The sequence below is a fragment of the Heteronotia binoei genome, chromosome 21 (genome assembly GCF_032191835.1).
Source record: "Heteronotia binoei isolate CCM8104 ecotype False Entrance Well chromosome 21, APGP_CSIRO_Hbin_v1, whole genome shotgun sequence".
NCBI classification, from domain to species: domain Eukaryota; kingdom Metazoa; phylum Chordata; class Lepidosauria; order Squamata; family Gekkonidae; genus Heteronotia; species Heteronotia binoei.
In genome coordinates, this window is record NC_083243.1 from 21,698,242 (window position 1) to 21,722,379 (window position 24,138).

Sequence of the window (24,138 nt, forward strand, 5' to 3'; positions counted from 1 at the left end):
GTGCTGGTGTACACTTTTTTAGCCTTCAGCGCACTAATTTTTGGGTCAGTGTAGGGCAGGTATTGAAATTTCCTCCCTCGCGGCATGGCAGCTGTGGGCGGAACAGCAGCAGTGCAGCTGTATAATGTGGGCTTCCTCCAGAGTGGCCAGCTGGTCAGCTCTGCCAGCCAGCCAGCCAGCCACCCTCCCTCCCAGGCTCAGTGTGAAGATCTGGGAATGGCAGGCCTGCCTGGCTTGGCTTTGCCCCTCCCCACCTTAAAGTTGCCTGGCTCCTCCTCTCTCTCCTGTCACCAGGAGCTTCTGCTGGGCTTCTTCATTCACTGGCTTGGGGTGCTTGGCAGGAGGTGTGGCTTCAGGACCCAGGTAAGAGAAACAGAACCAGCCATGGGTGGCTAACTGACAAGGGCAATGCACCATCCACAATGTGCTTTGCTCCACCAGTCAGATTTTCTCCTGCTGTAGGAAGAGCCAGCTACCAGCCCTGGGATTTGGGGAGCCTGTCTGCACCTGCCTGGGATGAAGTGTCCCAGAAAAACCCTGCATTTGGCAGCAAAAAGAGTCCCAAGGCTCACTATGTGGCAGCCCTGTCCACTCCTCACCTCAGCACCTTCAGGCTCTTCCACATTCCCACCTGCCTTGATTCTCTCATTCTTCCCTTTCTTTCAGACATGACAAGCTTTCTTCTTTTCTTTTCATCCCTCTGAGCAATAGCCCTTTCTTGGCTTTGTTACTTTCTTCCCCCTTTTTTACTCTTTCTCTCTCTCAAAAAATTCTGTTCATCTGCATTTGTCTTTTCTTTCAGCATTCCTTGTGCCTTTTTAAAAAGTTCCTCTTTTTTTCTTTAATCGCCTTCCTCCAACATTGTTTCTTCGACCGTGCAATGTGTGTTTTTTGCATCTGGCACTGTATGTCCCTCCCCCACTTTTCTGCCTGTCAGAGGTGTGCTGTCTATTGACAGGCAGACTTTCCCCCATCTCATTCCTTGGAGGGTTTGGCGGGGGGAGGGGGGCAGTTTAGCACAGTAGAGCTTACTTCTGAGAAAAGTCTCTAAGTGGATCAGTCCGTGCAAAGGAATGGAGAAGTTGCTCTTGTTTTGTTTTGACTGAGTGTTTTTCCAAGTCAGGGCTAACCTTTTAGAATGCTAACTGCTGGCCAGAAACAATGCCATGGTCAATTCACACTTCCAGCAACTCTAGCCCAATTTTAGAAATGCTAATTACCTCCCCAACAGTTGTCAGTTTTCACACTTCCATTATATACGCTGTCATCTAGCAGGGTTATGAAAACAGCTTTTACCTACAAAAGGGTTTCTCTCTCTCCCCTACCAGAGTAGACATGCACAATCAGTCTTCTGCCTGGGCTGGACAAATTGGGGAGGGGGCGTTTCCTAATGAGAGCCCCCTTGTAACTACAGGCCTGCCTTTGCCCCATATACATGGACTTGCCTTCCTCTCTTTCTCTCCCTTTTTTCCATTGTTTTTCTCCCTGCCCTCTTTTTTCTTGTAGCTGGCAGGGTGGGTGTCTGAGGATGGGGGAAGAAGCAAATTTCCTCAGCCCTTTCAATCCAGAGAAGGAATGTCTTCCTTGGCGTATTCCTGTGGCTTTCTGGAATCTCTGCATGGAGTCGCCCAGGGTACTTTTGCAGAACCTTTCAAAAACTTCCTCATCTCTCCAAGTCTTAAAGTTTGCAAGCAACAGACAGCTGCCAGGCTTCACTGGTTGCACTCGAGCCACAACAGCACCCGCATCAAAACCAGGGAAATTTTGTAGAACTAAGGGTGCAATGGTGAAGATTTGCTTCATCTGGGAATGGAAAGTCAGGTAGACGAGAGAGGAGAAACTGTAATCCTGACACATGAAGAGATCGAAGAAGCTGCAAGATGCAGGCAGATTTTTTGTTTTCTTTTGATTTGTCTGATCCCAACTTCCCAAGGAAGCGTGTCTGAAATCCAAAGGTTGGAGGGCTTGTTCATTGCACCTCTCTCCCCTTTCCCAACAGATGGGCAAGTTAGGCATTAGTGGGGTGGGGGAGGAAGTTAACTGTGATTGCAGGTGCTTGGTGCTTCTTTAGTGAAGTGGGAGGTTTGGGGATGAACTTTGCTTGAGAGGGGACCGGTTGCTGTAGACTGGGAGACAAATGTTGGAGCTGAGACCAATCCACTCCCCACGGCCCACAAGTTTAACATGTATTTTCCCCCTGCTATGTTTAAACCTTTTGTTTGTTTGTTCGTTTGTTTTTTGAGGTTTTGTGCAAATTTTAACTGTCTCTGTTCCTGAATGGTGGGATGCTGCTGTATTTATCCCCAGTTGGAAGTTGGCAAGTGGTGGTAGCGATGGTCACAAGCTTAAATGGCTTTCCAAGGAGGTCAGACAGATTCCTGGTGGGAAGGATCCATCTGCAGTTACTAGACACGTTGACTTGGGAGTCTCAATATTCAGAGGCAGTCATCCTCTGCATCCTAGTGTTGGGAGGCAACACCTGGAGAAGGGCTTGGCCCCTGTGCCCTGCTAGTTTGGCTCTTCGTATGAAACAGGATGCTGCATTTGATGGATCTCTGGTCAAATCCAGGAGTGCTTTTCTGAAGCCTGCGTGATTGTATTTTTAATTGGACATTTATAAAGGTATCAAGCTCGGAAAGGATGCCAGCTAGTTTCCTTGTTGTTTGAAATGACTGGGGGGTACTGATACTGATAGTTATACCATTTTCTCCTAGCTGTGCTTACATGAAGTTTTAACATATGAGCAATGTTCCCTCTAAGCTGTGGAGTCTTGTGAACAGAAATTCTACTTTGTGAGCTACTAGCATTAAAGTTGTGAGCTACTGCATAAATTAGTTGGCTCTGGGGCCATTTTTCGTGAGCTAAGACAAAAATGTATGAGACAGAGGCTAAAAAACCTGTGAGCTAGCTCACACTAACTCAGCTTAGAGGGAACCCTGCCTATGAGATGTGTAGTTCTCTGAACAATGTGGAAAGTTGTTCTATCTAAACTGTGGGATCTTTTCGGTAACGTTAAGCATCTGCCATTACCTACTTGTGAAATCCTAACTTTATTTTTTGATGTTGGAAAACCATCCTCAATTGTTTTTGCTTTTCTGATGTGAATTCAGTTCCCTCTTTTAGTCTCTGGAGCTTTTTCTGCTGTTGCTTCTGTGGAGGAGGAGAGATGTTAACTGTGGGAAAAGGTCTTTTACCTTTGCTAGTGGAAGGCATACATGGCTACCCACGGCTCATCCGTGAGAGATTAAGCAGAGTGCTAATTATTTTTAGCTGATGTTTAGATAAATTGTGGCTGAAGGACAGCTATTATAAATCCATTGTTCTCACTCAGAGGCTGAGGACATCTTGGTGGGAAACACCCAAGATGTCCTCCTTTCCTCTGAGGAGAAGGACCCCTCATGGTAAGTGCCAAGGGTTGCTCTCCCTCAGAGTCAAGGAGGACATCTTGGGTGTTTCCCACCGAAATGTCCTCCTTTCCTCTGAGGAGAAGGACCCCTCACGGTAAGTGCCAGGGGTCATTTAATGAACTGTGGCCCCATAGGATCATATCACTGGAGGCTTTTTGCAGTTAAAATGTAAATCTTTTATTAAAACAATAGAGACAACAAGACTTTGCCCTTATGGAAGGATGTACAAAAAGATAAGCAACTTTCATCCCTGGAGACATTCTGTCTCAAGGTCCTTGTTAGATACTTGAAACACATAGGTTTGATATGACTTTCTAGCCACCTTCTTGCAAAGACATGTAAAATGTAATGATGGAGTGTGTTGAATAAAGGAACTGTGTTAGTTGCATAAAAAGGAAACTCTTAAGCAATGTTCCCTCTAAGCTACAGAGTGAGCAAAAATTCTACTTTGTGAGCTACTGGCATTAAAGTTGTGTGCTCTGCATAAATTAGTGTGCTCTGGGGTCATCCTTCCTGAGCTAAGACAAAAAGGTGTGAGCTAGCTCACGTTAACTCGGCTTAGAGGGAACACTGCTCTTAAGTATCTTTCTTCTCAGGTCAGTTGTCTGCCCATGCTACTTTCAATACAGGAGAGGAGAAGGAAGGCAACTGGCTTGCTGGAGACCAGGGGCTTGTCTGGGTCTTTTTTTTCATGGAATGGACTTTGTCATATACATGCTTCCTTTGTCAGCAGAGAGTCAGTACAGTTCACATTTAAATTTCGTGTTTGTATGTTTTGTATGTTTGCAAACTGAAATTTTAAAAAAAAAGCATTTAAACATGTAAGCCAGCTCACAACTTTAAGGCTAGTGGATCTTTTGGCTCTCGAGGTAGAATTTCTGCTCGCAAGACATGGCTTAGAAGTGAACATTGCTTATACCTTGGAATCTTAAAAGTATAGGAAGCTGCTCCAGCTTTGGGGAAAGAAGAAAAAAAGCACCAACATGTCCCCATTTATATCACTTCCTCCATTTTTAAAAAAGAAACATAATTGAATTTCGCTCTCCAAAGATTGTGGGACGCTGACTGACATTTGGTTATGCGGGTTGTATGTTAGTCCTGTGACTATGCAGTTCTGTGGCTAAGCAGTTAAAGTTCCTAGATCTAAACTGTACTCCCATCCAAACACATATACCAAGAATGCCCACCCAGTGTTTTAAAACTGAGACCGATTTCCCACTCGCCTTAACGCCCGCTCGGACACTCCTCTTCTCAGCGGGGCTTCTGTCCGATTTCACACTATTTGCCCCGGGTCTGCAACTAGCGTTGGCTTTTTTACACAGTAAACAGAAATTGGCTTTTAGAGGTTTCTGTTTGTTGCGGGAAAAAGCAGATGCTAGTTGCAGCTCGGGGGCCGGTAGTGTGAAATTGGAGGGAAGCCCCTCTGAGGAGTGTCAGAGCGGCATAAGGCGAGTGGGAAATTGGTCTCAATAGCTGCAAAAGTGCGTGAATGGTGGGGGGGACTATAGTAAGGGGTGGGGAAGGAACGTTAGAGAGCAAAGGGGAAGTACAGTACTACAGCAAGTATTTAAAATGTGGAATTTGCTGCCGGAGGGTATTGTGATAGCCGCAGGCTTCTATGATCTTGGAGGATAGGTCTATCAGTGGCTACTAGCCATGGTAATTAAAGTGAATCTCCAGATTCAGAGGCAGCAAAACTCTAGATACATTAGTACACACCAGGAGACAACATCAGGGGGAAGGACTTGTCCTCTATTCCCTGTTGTTGGCCTTCCAGAGGAAAGCTTGGCTGCTACATGAGACAAGATGCTGGATTAGATGGTCCACTAGTCTGCTCCAGCAGAGCTCTTCCTATGTTCTTACTCCCTCCCCCTTCTCTTTTCCACTCTAAGTTATGCATTTTGACTTGAGTTATCTTCAGAACAGATGCTCTGGAATACAGCGGGATTGAATTAACTGAACAGATCTTTAGGGATACGATCCTTTGCTGAATTAAATATCTGTTGAAGCTTCCGCTGCAAAACTTCAGGGTTTGCACAGGTGTTTTGCATTAATACAACAATGCTCCAAGCATTCTATTTAAGTGGTTGTCAGGTGTGAGGTCTAGTATGACAGAGACCCTTTTATGTTAGTGTCTGAACGGATTAAGGCGGCTGTGTACGAGTTGTTCAGGGCTGTGCGCCATCGCCGTGCATATTGCATGCGAGTCCACTTGAATGACCAGGACATCTCAAACTAGAGTTGTTGAGTTAAAAACTGGTTGCGGGCCTGTCTGATTGCTTATAGCAGACCTAGGCCCATAGCTAACCAGGGGCCCACGGGGCATGGCCCCCTGACAGTTTGGGGGGGGCCCTCACCCCCAGGCTGCCCCTCTCTTCTGGGCAATTTAAATTGGGTGGGAGGGGCACCCAGGAGCAGCCACTGCCCTTCCCATGTCATTTAAAGGGCCCACAAATCAGCTGATTGGTGGGGTCCAAATAGCAGAAGACCAGCAGTAGAAGAATTATTTAAATAGCCCCCTCCCTCTGCGGCCCCCTTGTAGCCCCCTCCCCTTCACAGCTCTTAGCTACGCGGCTGAGCAGATCCTTTTGTTTGGAGCTTTTAAACTGGCTGGGGTGGACAGACCATTGTTCCCTCTTTTCTCCCCCTCTGCTGAGCAATGCAGTTCACATCCTGAGCAGAATATAACTACTGTAACCTTAAAATGGGCAGTGCAAGACCCTGTATGGCTCCAGATTGCAGCTGAGTAGGGCTTCCTGTGTTAATGAGCAGCTGCTCTCACACACACAGCTTAGAGCAGGGGTGTCAAATTTATTTGTCATGAGGGCTGGATCTGGCAAAAATGAGACCTTGTCAGTTCAGGCCATGTGTCTCATAAAATGCAATGCCAGGTGGCAGAGATATAAACTTTATAAAGGGCACAGACAAACACAATGCTTTTTTAAAAAGCTTAAAATAAGACATGCTTAAAACAGTAGCACTTGTTGGTCTTAAAGGAGCTTTCTTTGTATCTCTCCCGCGTGATCCAGGGAACTGGGCAAAGCAAGCGCTGGCTCTTTTCTTCCTTCCCCAGGAGATCAGGAGGGGAGGAGCCTCAGCCAATAGAAGGAAGAAAAGTTTGGCTCAGTAGCTCTACTGTGCGATTGAGAAAAAGGCACACGGCTATGGGTTACTGGAAAATTGATGTAATAAAATTATTCTTTAGAAAGTGTTTCAGAAATATTTTCTGAAACACTTTCTAAAAAAGTAATTTTATTACATCCATTTTCCAGTAATCCATAGCCGTATGCCTTTCTTTTGTATGTTGGTGGTCTACTTCATGGCTTCCTCTAGGGTGTTGCTTGTGCGATAGAGCCTGGCAAAACAAGCTCTCCCCCCCCCCCTTTTCTCCCCAGGGGAGGAGCCTCAACCAATGGAGAAAATGGAGACTTTGCTCTGTAGCTCCTGTGCAATTGAGCAAGCCTGGCAAAGCAAGGGGTGATGCAGAAGGAAGCAAGAGAGAGGGAGAAGGAAGCAGATGACAGCCAGTTGCTAGGGGGGCTGATTCGCCCCCTGGGCTGCATGTTTGACACCTCTGGCTTAGAGGGAATACTGGGTCACACTTCACATTTTTAAGGAGCTGTGTCTGGGTTCTTCGCAGTCACAAAGCAACAGTAGGGAATGGCTTTTTAAAAAATAAGAGAGCCCAAACACTCTTAGAATGCCACTGAGAGGAACCTGCCTTTTCTCCTGCAACTCATTTTTCTGTGCCAAAACAGCACTGAGGAGGAATTATTTTCTGGCTTCCTGCTCTGCATGGAGTGTTTTGATAACACTGGGCAATTTACAGACGGAGTTTCTACTGATTCCCCCCCCCCCCTTCTTGCTGCAGATTCGTCTAGGGGTCCCAGTCCCCAGCAGCAGCAATTTATGTGAGATGAGAGAAGCAGGGAAGTTCTGCTGATGGTAAATTAAGTCCGGATCTGATCTTGTATCAGGAATAGAGTTATGAAAGTGTCAGCTTAGTGGAGCTGCCTTTGCAAGCTGAACTTCACAGGCTCCAGGATTGCAGGTAGTGCTGGCTTTATCACTTTGTCCTTCGGTTGGATCCAGCAAGCTTTCCTGCTGGTGAAAATGGGGGGTGAGGTACTCTTTGGCCACTGTAAGGACCATGGGATTTGCATAAACAAGACATGTGGGACGTGGATGGGGGCCTTAATAAGGAGGGGAATTTAAGAGAGTGAGTGGGGGGAGGAAGCTGGCAGGTCAGCTGTGGTGAGGGCTCACCCTGCCACTAGGCAAACTAGGTGATTGCCTAGGGGGCCATCCATCTGGGTGCACCAAATTGGGTGCCCCCATGTGGCTCAGTGATGTTATCAGTGCGGGGGGGGGACGCCAGACAGTCTAGGGCTAGCCCTGGCTGTAAATGTGGTCAGTTCATCTGTTGCAGTGATACGGGAGGCCAGGTGAGGGGAGTTGACAACCCCCACAGCATGCTGGCTTGATCCTCGCTAGTAACTGCTGTTGTTGGTTGCGCTGTAGACTCAGCGGGTGGCTGTTGCTACATTGTCAGTGGAGTCCAGCCCAGCATCTAGCCCTGTTGGAGGGCTGCCTGCAAAGAACCAAAAGAAAAGCCAGGGCTAACAACAAGTAGCAGCTAACAACAAGTAGGTTCCACAGTTCTTCCTGTGGTGCACATAGAGCATCGCCGTGGATGCCTTCCCCATTTTTTCCTTTCACTTCTCAAATTATTGATGGTGGGGACAGGATTCACTGTGAGTGGGCATCAGGCAAGTCTTTTACCATTTGAAGATGGGCAGTAGGCCCTATCTGACTTGCAGCCACTCCAGTCAATTGGAATTTATGCCATTTGCCTTGGATGGTGGCAAAAAATTGATCAGGTGTTGAACAACATGATATTTTCTCTAGCTTCTGATCGCTCAGGCATTAGCTTTCAGTTGCAGGCAGTGCTAAAATACTTGTTGCAAAACTATCACTGTTATGTAATGGAGTTCTTATTACAAAATGTTGAAAGCCAGTCTCTCTCACTTTAGGGAAATGAAATACCGTATTTTTCGGACCATAAGACGCACTTTCCCCCCCAAAAAAGTGGGGGGGAAAGTGTGTGCGTCTTATGGAGCGAAGGGAAGATAGGACGTACCTTCCTTCGGGGGGGGGGGATCGGCTGCCTCCGCCTCCGATCCCGGTGCTTCCTCCGTGCCTGTCTGCCTGGCTCTAGCTCTGATGCTTAAAGCAAGCGCCTGGATCAGAGGGTGGAGGGGAGCGATCCTGGCGCTTGCTGTAAGCGGCAGAGCTGGAGCCAGGCAGACAGGCACGGAGGAAGCACGCTGCCCCCTCCGCAACCGGCGCTCGCAAAGTGCTGGGTTTGCGGTGGGGGCAGCGTGGAGCGATCCCAGCGCTTGCTGGAAGCAGAGCTGGAGGCAGGCAGGCAGGCGCGGGGGAAGCGCCGGGATCGGAGGCGGAGGCAGCAGATCGCCCCCCAGGAGGAAGGTGCGTCCTATGGTCCGGAGCGTCTTATGGACCAAAAAATACGGTACTTATCAAACCTAAGCTTATTTTACTGTGTAAAATTTTACAACCTGAAATTGTGTATAAATTAGCATTAAATTGCTTAAGAAATTAACTGTGCCACCCTAAGCAGAGTTAAACCTTTCTAACCCCATTGTGACTCTACTTAGGATGGAGATTTAGTTGAACGAGAGAGAGGGGAAAATAGAAGTTGGAAATAGAGCACATTAATCTTGTAGGGGAAAAATGCTTTAACGGAAACAGGCACAATAGTACTGATTGTATACCTGGATATCAAGTTGATTATAATAACATGGAGTTTTTCAGTAGTATATTATTTTCAAGTGACAAAATTACACTGAAGCAATACAAAATATAGCATTATGTCCACACTATACACAAGAATTGTCATTATCAAAGAGTGGAAAATAAAAGGACATTGGACAATTTTTGATAATGATTAAGTTTTAAAAAGAATATAAAATTTTGTTTTAATAGTTAAGGGTACCTTTAAGTATTTGCTTTTTAAGTAAATAACACTGGCGGGGGTCAAGTAACGGGGAGAGGGGTGGGTAGAAAGTAATATATGGGGTAGATAAAAGAAGTTTTTAAAGATGTAAGATATAGATTTATTACCATATGTTACCAATAAAATTGTTTTAACACAAGAATCGTCATTATCAAATACTACAGATTTATTTTATGAAAACCTTCATAGCAAACATTTTGAATGAGTAAAAAACCTTATCAGAAAGAACATTTTCCATTCATTGAGAAGGGAATATTTCATTGTATTTATGAAATATATGCTCTCCAAAGGCTATTGGCAAAACTGAAAAATGCTTGGGAAGGAAAAAGTATATATCCTTCCTTTCTTTTTTTTCTTTCTTTCTTTCTTCCCTTCCCTTCCTTTCCTTTCCTTTTGTTTCTTTCTTTGTTTGTTTCCTTGTCTTTTTTTCTTTCCTTTTCTGAATCTCTCATGAAGTTTAGGAATGATGACGCCAAATCGTTTTTTGATCTTCAGCTTCCAGGCAACAAATTTGCATTTGGGTCTCCAAAACATCCAGTATTTATTTAAAAGCTAGTACTACATACTTTTAAACTTTTCAGCTTTTGCTGTGCAGCACTAGTGCTGAATAGTTTTGACAGTTTTTTCCTTGCTATGATGCAGTTTGCTTCTGTCATTAGGATACTTAATGCTTCCTACCCCACTTGCTTTTTTCTGTCTCGAATGTTTTGACTAAAGTTTCCGATGGAAGCTATGTGTACATGAATTTTCTTTTGTCAGGATGGCTGCTGTTAAATAAGATAAAATCCTTTAGAAATATGGGGCATGGTTATGGTTTTTGCTATTGCAGGATGTGTCAGTTCACCAGTATGGAATGAAATTGTGTGTGGGTGTTTAGTTTCCCTTGTTAAGCCTGTATCTTATTATTTTCCCTCTGCCTCTCATTTTCTTGAGGGCGGGGGATTAGGGCAGATGGAAGGTTCACGAGTCATAGGTGGGCAAATTGCTAGCCTAGGCAGAGGTTATGTCCTTACAACAGTCATCTGATGGACAGAAGCTATCAGTTAGTCCAGGGGTGTCAAACATGCAGTTCAGGGGCAAATCATGCCCCCAGAGGGCTCCTATCAGGCCCCCGATCAACTGGCTGTCATCTGTTTCCTTCTCCCTATCTCTTGCTTCCTTCTCCATAACAGCTTGCTTTGCAAGGCTTGCTCAATTGCACAGGAGCTACAGTACAAAAACCTCTATTTTCTCCATTGGCTGAGGCTCCTCCCTTGGGGAAGGAAGGAAAGAGCCAGAGCTTCCTTTGCCCAGTTTCCTGGATCCCATGAGAGAAATACAAAGAAAGCACTTTTAAGACCAATGAGTGCTAACGTTTTAAGCATGTTTTATGTTTTTAAAAATAAATATTTGTTTGTGTCCTTTATAAAATGTCTATCTCTGCTACCTAATCTTAAATAGGTACACACATGGCCCAACCCGACATGGCCCAGCCCAACAAGGTCTCTTTTATGTCAGATCCGGCCACTATAACAAATGAGTTCGGCACCCTTGCTAGTCTCTCCTCATCACAATGGGGACATACTTGGCCTGTTGTATGGATTTTGCACCTGTTGAAGGCTTGGAAACTGCCTTAAAAATTTGGTAGTCTACACCCAATCGGTAACAAGTGCATTGTTCTGTTTTGCAGTGGCTGCCATTTTAATGCAGTTCAGCTAATGTTAAGCAAAACAGCTCTAGACATTGGTGTGGTTGAAATCTGGAAATAACAAAGTTATGTACACCTTCTACCCTGCCAGACCTCTTACCTGTGAACCTGCCCAGCAGTAGTTGCAGAAGTCAAATGAGAAGGGCAAAAAACTAAGCTGAATTGACTTCATAATTCGCTGTACTATCCTTTATAGGGGTCTTAATAAACACTAAAAAAGGTAAAGGTAGTCCCCTGTGCAAGCACCAGTCATTTCCAACTCTGGGGTGACGTCGCATCACGTTTTCACAGCAGACTTTTTTACGGGGTGGTTTGCCATTGCCTTCCCCAGTCATCTCCACTTTCCCCCCAGCAAGCTCCTCATTTTACCGACCTTGGAAAGATGGAAGGCTGAGTCAACATTGAACCGGCTACCTGAACCCAGCTTCCACCGGGATTGAACTCAGGTCATGAGCAGAGAGCTCTGACTGCAGTACTGCAGCTTTATCACTCTGCACCACGGGGCTCATTAATAAACACTTTAGCAGCATTTATTTTGCTGTGCAGTAGAACCAGCCCTGCTCATTTCATTTCATGATGAGATTTTCTTGTCTACCTCATATGCTTGGAATCCATCACAACGAACTTCTTAGCTGTGCTGTTGAACTGGCATTTTTGTCCAGACATCAAGTATGCTTCTTTGAGCATTTTCCCTCTTTGCTATGTTTTAGGAATGCTTGGCGATCTCTATCAACCATTTCCAAAACGGAAGTGGAACTAAAGCTGTTCTGGCACCTACTAATCCTGAATGTGGTCTAACTTCCTGTTTTGCGGGAAATCGTAATTCACCCTTCCTTGTAAAATGTGAAAATGGATCCGTTTACTGCATGTAACCTCTTGACTTGTAAACAGTGTGTTTCTTTGGGTGGATGCCACCTTGCAGAAATGATTAACTGGCGGTAGAAAGGAATGTTAGCTTCTGTGTTAAGCCTTGTTTTTGAACAATTTTAGCTAGTATAGTAATCCTTTTTATCAGTAATGACAGTAGTCATTAGAGGTCAGTGTGTGGCCACTAGCAGGTCTGCGTACACCTTTTCCAGAAAGACAACATGACCTATTCCAGTAGCAAAATGTAAAATAGAGATGCTGCACACAAAAGCTAACCTGCTTCTGTAATAGAAATGTAACTTTGAATATTCAGCTGGGTTTTTGTTTTGTTTTTTGCCTTGTAAAAACTGTTTTCTTCTGATGTAATCACATCTGTACTCTGAGTTTTAAATACCTCATTTTTAAAATAGGTTTGCAGAGGTTTTTTTTAAAAAAAGCAAAACCACTAGCAACACGCATATACAGTTCTTCCTGTCATTGCCAAATGCCTTCTGAAATAGTCATAATTTACAAAATATGTTTTGATGGGAGCAGTGGACTCGGCATCTTGTTCTCTATAGTGCATACAGGTTGTGTGGTATTGGCTATGACAGTATTGTTTGAATAAACTTTAATAATGCTGAATTCGGGCAGTCTAATTTTGAACAGATTATATTCTTGCCGAGAGAGAGAGAGAGAGATTCTTACAGCTCTGTTTTGCCAAGACAGGCGCAGATCTCCCTCCATGCTGTGGTTACATAAAATTCAGCATAATAGTTAACCAAACGTATGATAAAAACTACCATTTATATTGCGTGTGTGTTCAAAATGCTTAATGTCTGTTCTTGGCGATCCTTGTATTACCACCATCTGTATTGGCGGAAGAGGGAGCTGAGAAAGGAAGGAAAAGGCTTACCTAGTTGCATAGCTGAGATGACATTTAAATAAGGGACTTCTTGGCTTTTGCACTCTTAGGCACTGAGCTGTTGGATTCTGTCTTGATTCATGAGCCCATGGAGCGGCTGGGAGAGGTGTTAAGCTCCAACTTCCAAGTAATTTGCAAAGCACAGTAAGGAAAACCTGGTTAGAGCTACAGGGGCATGCACAAGCCTGCATTTCTGCCTAATGACCAGCTTGTGCCACCTGCCCACTTCACCTTCTGCACATGTATGGAGAGGGGAACTCTGCTCTCCATTGGATTCTTTCAAATGTAGGCACTGTATCTGGAGGGGATTTTGCCCCTCTCAAGAATTCCTTCTTGTCTTTGGCTTGCTATGAACAAAGTCAGCTCCTTTATTGACATAAATAAAAATCAAACAAAGTCATATTTAAATACTGACTTCGTTTGAATTTGATTTTAATTTATACCGATGGAAGGGACTGACTGTCTGGCACTTTTCCTGGCACCTGCCAAGCGTTTCTAGAAAGTGGCGAGACCAGTCAGGATTCTGTCTTCATCACGGTCTCTGTGCAGTCCCACACATCGGTGCTGCACTCACCCACAAACCAACCCTACCTTGGAGAATGCAATAGCTAGCCTCAGCCTTTGTTGGCCACTGGTTCATTGGTTTGCAGATTTTTTTGCAACATTACTTTGGCGGCAGCTGCCACCACAGCACAAGGATCTTCACTGTGTTACTGAAGGGAAGCTGCAGCAGCCATTTTGTGGTTGGCCCCACCCCCTGTGGTGACCATTTTGTGGCTGCACCCGCCACACTTTGTCAGAATTCTAAAGGTGCCTGTGGGCTCAAAAAGCTTGGGGATCCCAATTATTAGCTGCTTACACATGCCTAACATAGACATTCAATAGAGGAAGGGCAGCACTGAACTCTTTGAAGATAACTTTGAAGATGTCCCACTCTGAATCCTGATCCAAGCAAATGATTTAAATGCTTTCATTCCCCCTGGCATATAGCCACTTGCCACAGCCTTGGGTATGTCATTGTTTACTACTAACACTCGGTGAATCTGTAGAAAAAAAGGAAGTCCAATGAACCCATGTAGAAAAGGCACAGTAGGGGAAATTGTCTTAGTGTCAGGGAAGATGTATATGAATGATCCAGTTGGGTGAGCTATATTGGTGCTCTCGCTCTCAGCAGAACACAATTTTGACTGGCTCAACTGGCCATTTGGGGAGCATTTGTGGGAACAATCATTTGTTGGGCATTGGCTCACTCCAGGCTCTTCCTGTGCACTAGGGACAATGTAGATCAGGAGTGGCCAAACTGTGGCTCTGGAGCCACATGTGGCTCTTTCACACATATTGTGTGGTTCTTGAAGCCCTCACCGACTTGTTAGCCAGCTTGGAGAAGGCATTTCTCTCTTTAAATCTCTTCTCCAAGCCAACTGGCAGCTTGGAGAATGCATTTAAAGTTAAAGTTGCTTTCATTCTACCTCTCCCTCCCCCAATCTATTTGCCTATCTGTCTGCCTGCCTTCCTTCTTGTTTTGTAGCTATCAAACCTCTGATGTTCATCTCTTGTGACTCTCAAACATCTGGCATTTGTTCTGTGTGGCTCTTACATCAAGCAAGTTTGGCCACCCCTGGTGTAGAGGGAGGTGATTGGTGAACTGCTAACACTGGTGATGTTGCTGCGACTTGACACTCCACCCCTGTCATTTTAGCAATGGCTGTAAAGTTTATCATGGCACTTTGGTTCTACCTGTGTTTCTCAGTACTGAAGTCAGGACTTTCTGAAAACACTAGTTCTTGCTTTCTCATTCTCACCTCCTTTGCTGCCGGGGTGATCATTTGGGCTTTGCTTCCAGCACTTACACATGCAGGACTATATACAAACATGGTCTAATGTCACAACAACTTAATTGAGCAGAAGAAAGGCCTACACATGCTGACCTCTGCACAGGTAGACCCCCATGACCATGTTAAATCCACTGCCTCGATATTCTGGGGCTATGGGCTGGCTGGTACAAACCTGATCAAATCCTTCATACAGTGATGGAATGTTTGGATAGGATCAGGGGTTTTTTTGTAGCAGGAACTCCTTTGCATTTTAGGCCACACACCCCTGATGTAGGCAGTCCTCCTGGAGCTTACAGTGGGCCCTGTAAGAAGAACCCTGTAAGCTCTTGGACAATTGGCTCCATCAGGGGTGTGTGGCCTAAAATGCAAAGGAGTTCCTGCTACAAAAAAGCCCTATCATAGGGCTATTTCAACACTAACAAAGTCTGCAATAAACTTTAAGTCTGTGAATTGAGAAGCAAGCACCATTAAGTTGGAATCTTCAGTCTTCTCATTCTGCAGTCTCTTTGGGAGTAATACTTTGGGAGATCCTGAACTTTTAACTGCCTGTTTTCAGGCACTTAGTAACTTTTCTGCAGCCCAGTCTCTACACCCTTTTTAGATGGAGGGAAATTCTGTGGTATCAGCAGCTGTTCAAGATGAATAGTCAAACCACAGATGAAGTTAATACAGCCAGAGTGCTTTTTTGTCTTCTGCAGGCACCTAGCAACCTCTGTTTACCCATGCTCTAATTATCCAAATGAACTCGCTGTCCCTTGAAACACGTTGATAGTTGAGCTTGCACTGTACTGTCTTTGTACCCTGCATGGGATCGAGTGGAATTTCTAAGCTTTGGAGACATCACGTGCTTATTTGTTTACTTGGTTCCTGGACAGAGGCTGCAGGTAGCTGTGTCATTCCAAAGCAGAATCCAAAAAACAAAAGCCGCATAATATGATACCTTTTTCAAAAAATGAAGGCCAACCCAACTAACACACAGGTATTATGCGGCTTTTGTGTTCAGTTTCTGGATAAATTCAGCTGTTCGTTTGTAAGCAAAGCAAGTTCTGTGTGCATAGGTGGGTAGTTTTGCATGTAGGTAAAAAAAAATGTAAATGGATTCTGTTTTACAAGCCCTGTAGCTCTCTTTGTTCTATTGAGTGAACAGCTTTGGTGTTGGCAGAGAAATTCTTGGTAGTAATACCTCCTTCTCAAATGGAAATTCCCCTCCCCTCTGAACTGTGATTCCGCTACGACTCATCCCAAGCGGCTTCTAATGTTCCATTCATCTTTTGCATTTCATAGTCATAGAGATTTGGAGCCTAACTAGGTGTTAAGGCACGCCCCTGTTCACCACAGGGAAGTGCTGGCAGTATTTTAAGGCAAGGATTTTCTTCTTTCAGAAAGGCTATGGGGGCTGATCCTGAACGCCATCCAGATGGTGCCCCAGCTGCTTGGAGACTCAGATGGGTCGTCCCCCCCCTTTCCATGGCTTTAAAATGGCACATGGGGAAAGAAAGAGAGAGGCAGGGGAGGGGCAGTGCTTGTTAGGCAAAAAAGGGAGCTGCCAGGGTGGAGATGGGGGTGTCTCCATCAGTGGCGGACTGGCCAGGGTCTCAGCTTGCCCGATGGCAAGTGGGCCCCCTTAAACATTAGACAATATGTTAAAAATGTTAATGTTCTTTTAGTTGCTTGAAAACATAATAGAAGTTACAGTATTATTACTGTAATGCAACTAAAATTGACATTGTATTTAGGGTTGCCAGCCTCCAGGTGGGGCCTGGGGATCTCCCACTTTTACAGCTGATCCCCAGCTGGCAGAGATCAGCTCCCCTGGAGAAAATGCAATCTGCATTTACATGTAATATCTACTGTATACTGCCAGTAAAATGTACAGTATATGTACACTGTAATTATTAAATATATATACAAATTTATTTCGCAAAAGCTTTATTTGTACCTTTTTTCCACTTATGTATTTTTTGAAAATTTTATTCATTTCTTATAAAAATTAAATGATAGCCTTGTAGTTGTGGATGAGTCCCCTTTCTCTCCTGGCAACCAATATTTTTAGACCCAGTTCGCCACTGGTCTCCATCACCTGGCGAGCACCACCTCTCGCTTCTGCTGCTTCCAAGTCTCCTGTCTTTTCTGCTGCCCCATCCCCTACAGTATTTTAAGACTTTTCAGCCAAGTAAAGACTGCCCAAGTCTCCACCTAGCCAAGGCATCATCAGGTTGGCTTTCAGGATCAGACACCCCACCCCAGCTTTTTGAAAGTAGAACATTTTAGCCTTAAAATAGCTCCACATCCCTGTGATGGACGTGAGGATGCTGTAACGTCTAGTTAGGCTCTTGGAAGGACCTTTAGAGATCATGTAGTCTAAATCCCTGTTGAGTACAGGAATGCAAAACTACCCTTCCCTAACAGATGGCCATTCAGCCTTTGCTTAATTAAAGAGACCCCTCCATCTCCTGAGGTGGTCTGCTCTAAAATGACCCAGGCTCTTCCTGCAGGATTGCCAGCAATTCTGATGAGATAAGTGCCCTATCCTTAATGAAGACACAGCAAGATGTTATTTAGCAGGTGATAAATATCTCTATGCCATGAAGAGTTTCAACTGCCCATTTCCACACACTGTGCCTTCATTAAAGAGGCAGGACGTTTCTTTCCAGGCCTTTCAGAAACCTTATATCACCATGATGCCAACAGTTAAGTTTGTGTGAAAAGTATTGAAGTAGTTTTTTATGTACGTTATGTTTTTTGTATTGTTTCTTGTATTCCCATAGTTAGAGAAATGACCATTCTGAGGTGTTTTTACACTGACAGTTTGTGACTCTTGATATCACCGCATTGGAAACTCACCTTTTACACTACCTAATGTTCTCACAACTGTTTTGCATTGTTGCTGCCTGAAGCATCTGCATTTGTTTCGGTGAGATGGGTTCCAGCGCCGCTGCAGCAACATTATTCTCGAAACTAGTTTTGATCCAGTCATTTCTCTACAGGCGTTTCAACCTTGTATTGTAGAAGTTTTCATGCGTTTTAAAAGACTCCACGCCAGCAGTAATCTGCATGAGAACTGAAAGCACCTGAAATTTTTACATATCATTGCTTTCCTCATCTTGTAATTTAAATTTGTATTGTTTTTGCAGTGTTGACATGATTTCTGAGCAATCGTATACATTTAACTAAGCACTAGTATTCTGGCTGCCTTCTGATCGGAGACCCTCCCCTCCCGCAAATTGAAACGCTTTCAGCAGGCAATAGAGAAGTATGGCTACGTAAAATGAGCAGAGCAAATCCACAAATGTAAAAGGAAAATAATTAAAGTGGAACGGTGGCGGCGATTTGAAGACTCTAAACAGTTTGGTGTAGTGGTTAAGTGGGCAGACTCTTATCTGGGAGAACTGAGTTTGATTCCCCACTCCTCCACTTGCACCTGCTAGCATGACCTTGGGTCAGCCATAGCCCTGGCAGAGGTTGTCCTTGAAAGGGCAGCTGCTGTGAGAGCCCTCTCAGCCCCACCCACCTCACAGGGTGTCTGTTGTGGGGGAGGAGGATAAAGGAGATTGTGAGCCACTCTGAGACTCTTCGGAGTGGAGGGCGGGATATAAATCCAGTGTCTTCTAATCTTCTTCTAAAACTCTGGATCAAACTGAATGTAAAAACACCCTTTGTCTTCATTAGGGTCATTATCCTCTTGGGAAATAACACTTTTGTCGTGACTCTTTTGCAGAATGTGGTTGTACATAGGGTGGTGCAGATCTTGAAAGGGGGAGCTCCAGCATTCTTACGTGCTGCACAGTGAATAAATGTGATGCTCCATGTCTGTATGTATCTAATCAGCCCTTGTATTTCTGACAATATGCACTTACCTTACCCCCTAGGTGTAATTACGGCTGGCAAGGACAGTTCTGTGACGAGTGCGTCCCCTACCCAGGCTGTGCTCACGGGAGTTGTACAGACCCCTGGGAGTGCAAATGCGAAACCAACTGGGGTGGGCTGCTGTGCAACAAAGGTACTGAGCTCTCATTCATAGTATTCATGAACTCTCATTACTAACTGGTAACTGAATAGCAGTTGTTTATGCAACTGTATGTTTACTACCAAGAGCATCTGTTTTCTTAACTCTCTTGTTCCACATTCCTGCTTAAAATACAGCAGACACAATCTCTGTCTGAAAGATGACAATGCAAAAGCACTGGTTGCTGTGAGATGGGTCAAAACCCCCAAAGAGCAACTGTGCAGTGGGAAGAAACGATTGATTTCATTTGATTTATTGAATTTCTATTGGGCCCTTTCCACATGCATGCTCGGGTTGCAATATATAAAGCCACATTTAAGAATAAAGAATACAATTAACTTAGTTATATTGCGCCTACACATTTTGCATACGTTTTTTCAGGGAGATCTATGTGAATGGAAATAAAAACTAAAAAAAAGTTGCTATTTTTTTAAAGCAGAATTAAAAGACTTGGTAAAAAGGTAGTAGACACTGAGCATGTGAAAAGTGCATAAATGTTTACAGAAACTTAAATCCATGAAAATGTTTCAGGAGTTATACAGGTAGATGGAAACACCTTAAAACAAAATTTTTGTAGTACTCTCTGACTTCCACAAGTTAGACATATATACAATTACCCTGTTAAATTGCATAGCCGAAACTGAAGAAGCGCATGCGAAACTTGTAGTGACAGTGTAACTGAAAGAAATGTTTTTCCACCTACTGCACAATTTTCATTTTGTTTTTTGCTGTCTTTGGTGCAGCTTTGTCTCTTATATTTTGTTACAATATGTAGACAGTTTTGACTTCGTCCCAAGTAACAGAGTTGAGATGGCAGGGCAACAAGTGAGTCAAAATCAGTTAAAAGTAGAGTATGTGTGCACTTGCACTCGTGTGTGCTTGTGTATCTATATATCTAAGTCTTTACTCTTTAAAAGGAGAGAATTCCCAATAGTAGTTTCGTGTCTTCTCATATCAGATGATTCTCCCCCCCCCCCCCCGCTTTCTTTCTATTCCAGATTTAAACTATTGTGGAAATCACCATCCATGTGTGAATGGTGGAACCTGCATGAATACAGAACCAGATGAATATAGCTGTGCTTGCCAAGATGGTTACTCTGGAAAGAACTGTGAAATTGGTACTTATTTATTTACTATATGTATACCACTACCTCTTTCTGCTGGACTATTTGGTTAACTGTATGCCCTATTTTTTAAAAATGGGAAGCTATGGTACCTATGCATCTGGGGTATTCCTTCACAGTTTCAGAGATGCCCTCACCATTCTCATATCTTACTGCCTCTAGTGATACGGGGAGGAGAAGAGGATTTTCTTTTCTTTCACTAACAGTACGCTTATGCAGACCTTCTTATGTTTGCTTATAGAATCACAGCATCATAGAGTTGGAAGGGTCGTCTAGTCCCAACCCCCTGCACAATGCAGGAAATTCACAGGTATTCCCCCCTAAGTTCACAGGATCAGCATTGCTGTCAGATGGCCATCTAGCCTCTGTTTAAAAACCTCCGGGGGAGGAGAGCCCACCACCTCCCGAGGAAGCCTGTTTTACTGAGGAACTGCTCTGTCAGGAAGTTTTTCCTAATGTACAGAAAGCAGCCTTCCAGAATACCTTATACAGGGAGCAGTGTTCTCTCTAAGCTGAGTTAGTGTGAGCTAGCTGGTAGTTTTTTAGCCTCTGGCTCATACATTTTTGTCTTCACTCACAAAAAATGGCCCCAGAGCAAACTAACGTATGCAGTAGCTCACAACTTTAATGCCGGTAGCTCACAAAGTAGAATTTCTGCTCACAAGACTCCACAGCTTAGAGGAAACATTGACAGGGAGTGATTCCTATACACAGTCTTAGTGATTTTCAAACTGGGGAATCAATGCATTTTGCCAGTACTTCCCTGGTGACTATCCCAAAGGCAACTAAATTGTAGTGCTTAGACTACTGTCTTCTTAGGACCTCATGCAAAGCCAGGATACATTATGCTGTTCATTAACCCTACTTTGCGTCAAGGAACTCGGGCCAATAATACATCATGATCTCCCCCCACTGCTGTTTGATCATCAGTAGTTGTGGCGAGTAGGTTTGACTGAGAGACTGGCCTGAAAGTTGCCAGCTGTTCTTCATGGCAGAGTCAGGTTATGAATGAATTTTTTAAAAAGATATTTATAACTCTGAGGGAGGCTAGGCTGAGGGGACGATGGCTGGCCCAAGGTCACCTTGCAGCCTTCCATGGCACAGCATGGGGAACAGCAGAATGTGGACTTCCCAGTCCTGATGAGAAATTCTTATCATGCTACATGAGAGGGAATGCGGCTCAGTGGAAGAGCTTCTGCTTGGCATGCAGAAGGTTGCAGGTTCAATCCCTCAGCATCTCCAATTAAAAGGACCATGCAACAGGTGATGGGAAAGACCTCTTCCTGAGGCCTAGGAGAGCCACTGTCAGTCTGAGTAGACAACACTAATTTGGAATTCACTGCCACAGGAGGTGGTGGCAGCTACAAGCATAGCCAGCTTCAAGAGGGGATTGGATAAACATGGAGCAGAGGTCCATCAGTGGCTATTAGCCAAAGCATATTGTTGGAACTCTGTCTGGGGCAGTGATGCTCTGTATTCTTGGTGGTTGGGAGGGGCAGCAGTGTGAGGACTTCTAGTGTTTTGGCCCCACTGATGGACTTCCTGATGGCACCTGGTTTTCTTGGCCACTTTGTGACGCAGAGTGTTGGATTGGATGGGCCATTGGCCTGATCCAACATGGCTTTTCTTACGTTCTTATGAGCAGTGGGGTTATAAAACAACATCTACCTCCCAGAGTTCTGGTGCTTGATTACAACAAGAGCAGAGAGATGCATTGCTGAATCTGCAAAGTATTATCAAGTAGTCGCACCATACTTGAAGCCCTCTAAAACTTCTCAGGAAGGAATGCCTCTGTTTTATGTGCTAAACCCAGATATAAGTGCTATCATATCTCCTAAACAACATTTTATTTTCTCCTTAGCCGAGCATGCTTGTGTATCAAATCCTTGTGCTAATGGTGGAACCTGCCATGAAATTTCATCAGGATTCAAATGCCAGTGTCCAGCAGGATGGAGTGGACCAACGTGTGCTATTGGTAGGTACAGCTTGTTCCTCTAAGTAGTGCGATCTAGTATTGTCGATGTAATAAATTGTTCTTTCATTACGCTAGACTCGTGTTCAGTGTCAGGGTTCTCCCTGATCAGACATAATTTTGATTCTGTGAATTTCAGTTCTTTTACTGACTTTGCATACATTTTATCCAAAATAGCGCCTTTGAAGAAAGAACCATATTCTGTTTTTAGATGCTTGATAGATGTGTGCTTGTCAGGAACATTTCAGTGCCACACAGTTTTGTTTATTCTTCATGCATGACCTCTGCAGAACCATGTTTTTTTATTACTTGCTGCATGGTTTTTATGTGTATTTTATTTTCGGCTTTAATTAGTTTGCAGTAATGTTAACTGTTAGCTGTGTCATCGATCAGAAAGGCAGCATGCATGTTTTGCAAATAATAATAATTTGGGATTCCATCTGAAGGCCAGACTACACATAACTTTTTCGGCAAGCTGGGTTGGAGTTCCCAGGATTTGACTTCCTTTCCTTGCTGCCATGTAGCAGCTGTGTGCTTTAAAAGCGAATCTCCCACATGCAGCTCCAAATTTATGGCAATAACTCCTGGCCAGGGATGTTTTAGCTACGGAAAGTGACAAGGAGCAGCAGGCAGGAGTCATACCTCCCTTCGTTCCTCATTTCCAAGCTGAATCAAGCCCCCGCTGATTTTTAAAATGACATTCCCCATAGCTGCTGTGGGGGAAGTGGGGATTTCCAACCCACGTTGCAAAAACAAACAAAAAAAAGGCACTGTGTAGTTTGATCCTGAACATAGTCAAAGCAGCAAGTGCTAACTAGAGAATTACAGCAAAAAACAGTGTGTGGGAAGAAAAGCTTTGCTGCAAGATTGCTTTAAGTGGTAGAGTTTTATGGGTGGCAGAATACCCATCTGCACTGGGTATTGGACCCTGTGCTCTCTACTGAGAGCTTTAACCTTCATTAATTGACAAGTGATTTTGCTGTCAGTGTGGTTGTGTGTATTCACCCCCACCCCCATCCAATCACAGCCGACTTATAGCATCCTTGTAGGGAGCTCAGGGCAACAGCATTTTAGAGGTGGTTTGCCATTGCCTGCCTCTATGAGTGACCCTGTGAATCTTTGGTGGTCTCCCATCCAAGTATTGGACCAGGGTCGACCCTGCTTAGCTTCTGAGATCTGATGAGATGGGGCTAGCCTGGACTATCCAGGTCAGGGCCTCAACGTATATTATGAAGACTTGTTGCTGAGTCCTTTTTCTTTCACCTGGCTCCTAGTAAGTGTTTTTGTACTGGCCCTGCTCAAAAATGTTTCTTACCCAGAGGGCTAGTTTAAAAAAAAAATGGCAGGTGTGCATGTTCTTAGTTTTGAACCAGGGAACAGCCTGTTCCTAAATCAAGCAACGGCTGCATGGTCCTTTTGGAATTTACCAGCTACATAAACAAGGCACTAACTAGTTTAATAAGAGCAGCTGAACTTGTTTGCTCCTAACTGGCACATATGACATTGCGTTATGCTCTTCTGCTCCTTGGTATTAGACTGCTTATGCTGTGCTGCTGTGTTCTGCCAGGCTCTTGTCACAGCTGGGATTTCTAACTATTTTGTAATATCACGTAAGATCTACCACTACAATGGAAGGAAGGGTGTGTAGGTAATACCGAAGCTTGATTGGAGAGATGTCTTCACATTTGGCTAAACTGTTACTGAGTGAGGTCTGGAGTACCTGCATTTTGAAAGCGGCCTTCTGCATAATTTGTTCTTAACGTCACAGGATTATTGCTGCAGTTTCTCCTCCTGTTTAGGCAAAGAGTCTGCTTAGAACAGTTGCTCTGCATAAAGGATTTAAGTAGGCATATGAATATCACCTGAAACGTTCTCTTTGATGTGGAAACACTTTGGGAGAGAAACCTAACGCCCTTGTATCAGAATTTGGGGTAACGGCTTTCCGGAACAGTCCATGCGGTTTGATGGCGCCTCTCTCTAGATGTGTGTGGGTATACCTCTTGGCCTTGAAGAAGTCTGTATGTGGTCTCAAGTCAGACCTTCTTTCCCTTCCCCAGATATTGATGAATGTGCATCTAACCCTTGTGCCAGTGGCGGAACTTGCGTTGATCGCATTAATGGGTTTGAATGTATATGTCCACAGCAGTGGATTGGGTCAACCTGTCAGCTTGGTAAGTCTAGACACTTGAAGGTGACTTGACGATGGCGGCGGGGGGAGGGGTTTCACTCGCTTAAATGATTGAAACATGGGTAATAATGTGTTAAGTGGTCAATTTTATGTCTTAATTGCTTAATTTAA

The 24,138-nt window shown here is 44.3% G+C and overlaps 1 protein-coding gene across 2 annotated transcripts in view; it reads left to right on the plus strand.

The window, feature by feature from the left end:
* JAG2 (jagged canonical Notch ligand 2) overlaps positions 1–24,138 on the plus strand; it is a 129,778-nt gene that overhangs the window by 69,275 nt on the left and 36,365 nt on the right. For both annotated transcript variants that reach the window (XM_060261520.1, XM_060261519.1), the window contains exons 6-9: positions 18,607–18,737; positions 19,742–19,861; positions 21,729–21,842; positions 23,897–24,010. In XM_060261520.1, the coding sequence (XP_060117503.1) occupies positions 18,607–18,737; positions 19,742–19,861; positions 21,729–21,842; positions 23,897–24,010 (479 nt within the window). The remainder of the gene's footprint in view (positions 1–18,606; positions 18,738–19,741; positions 19,862–21,728; positions 21,843–23,896; positions 24,011–24,138) is intronic.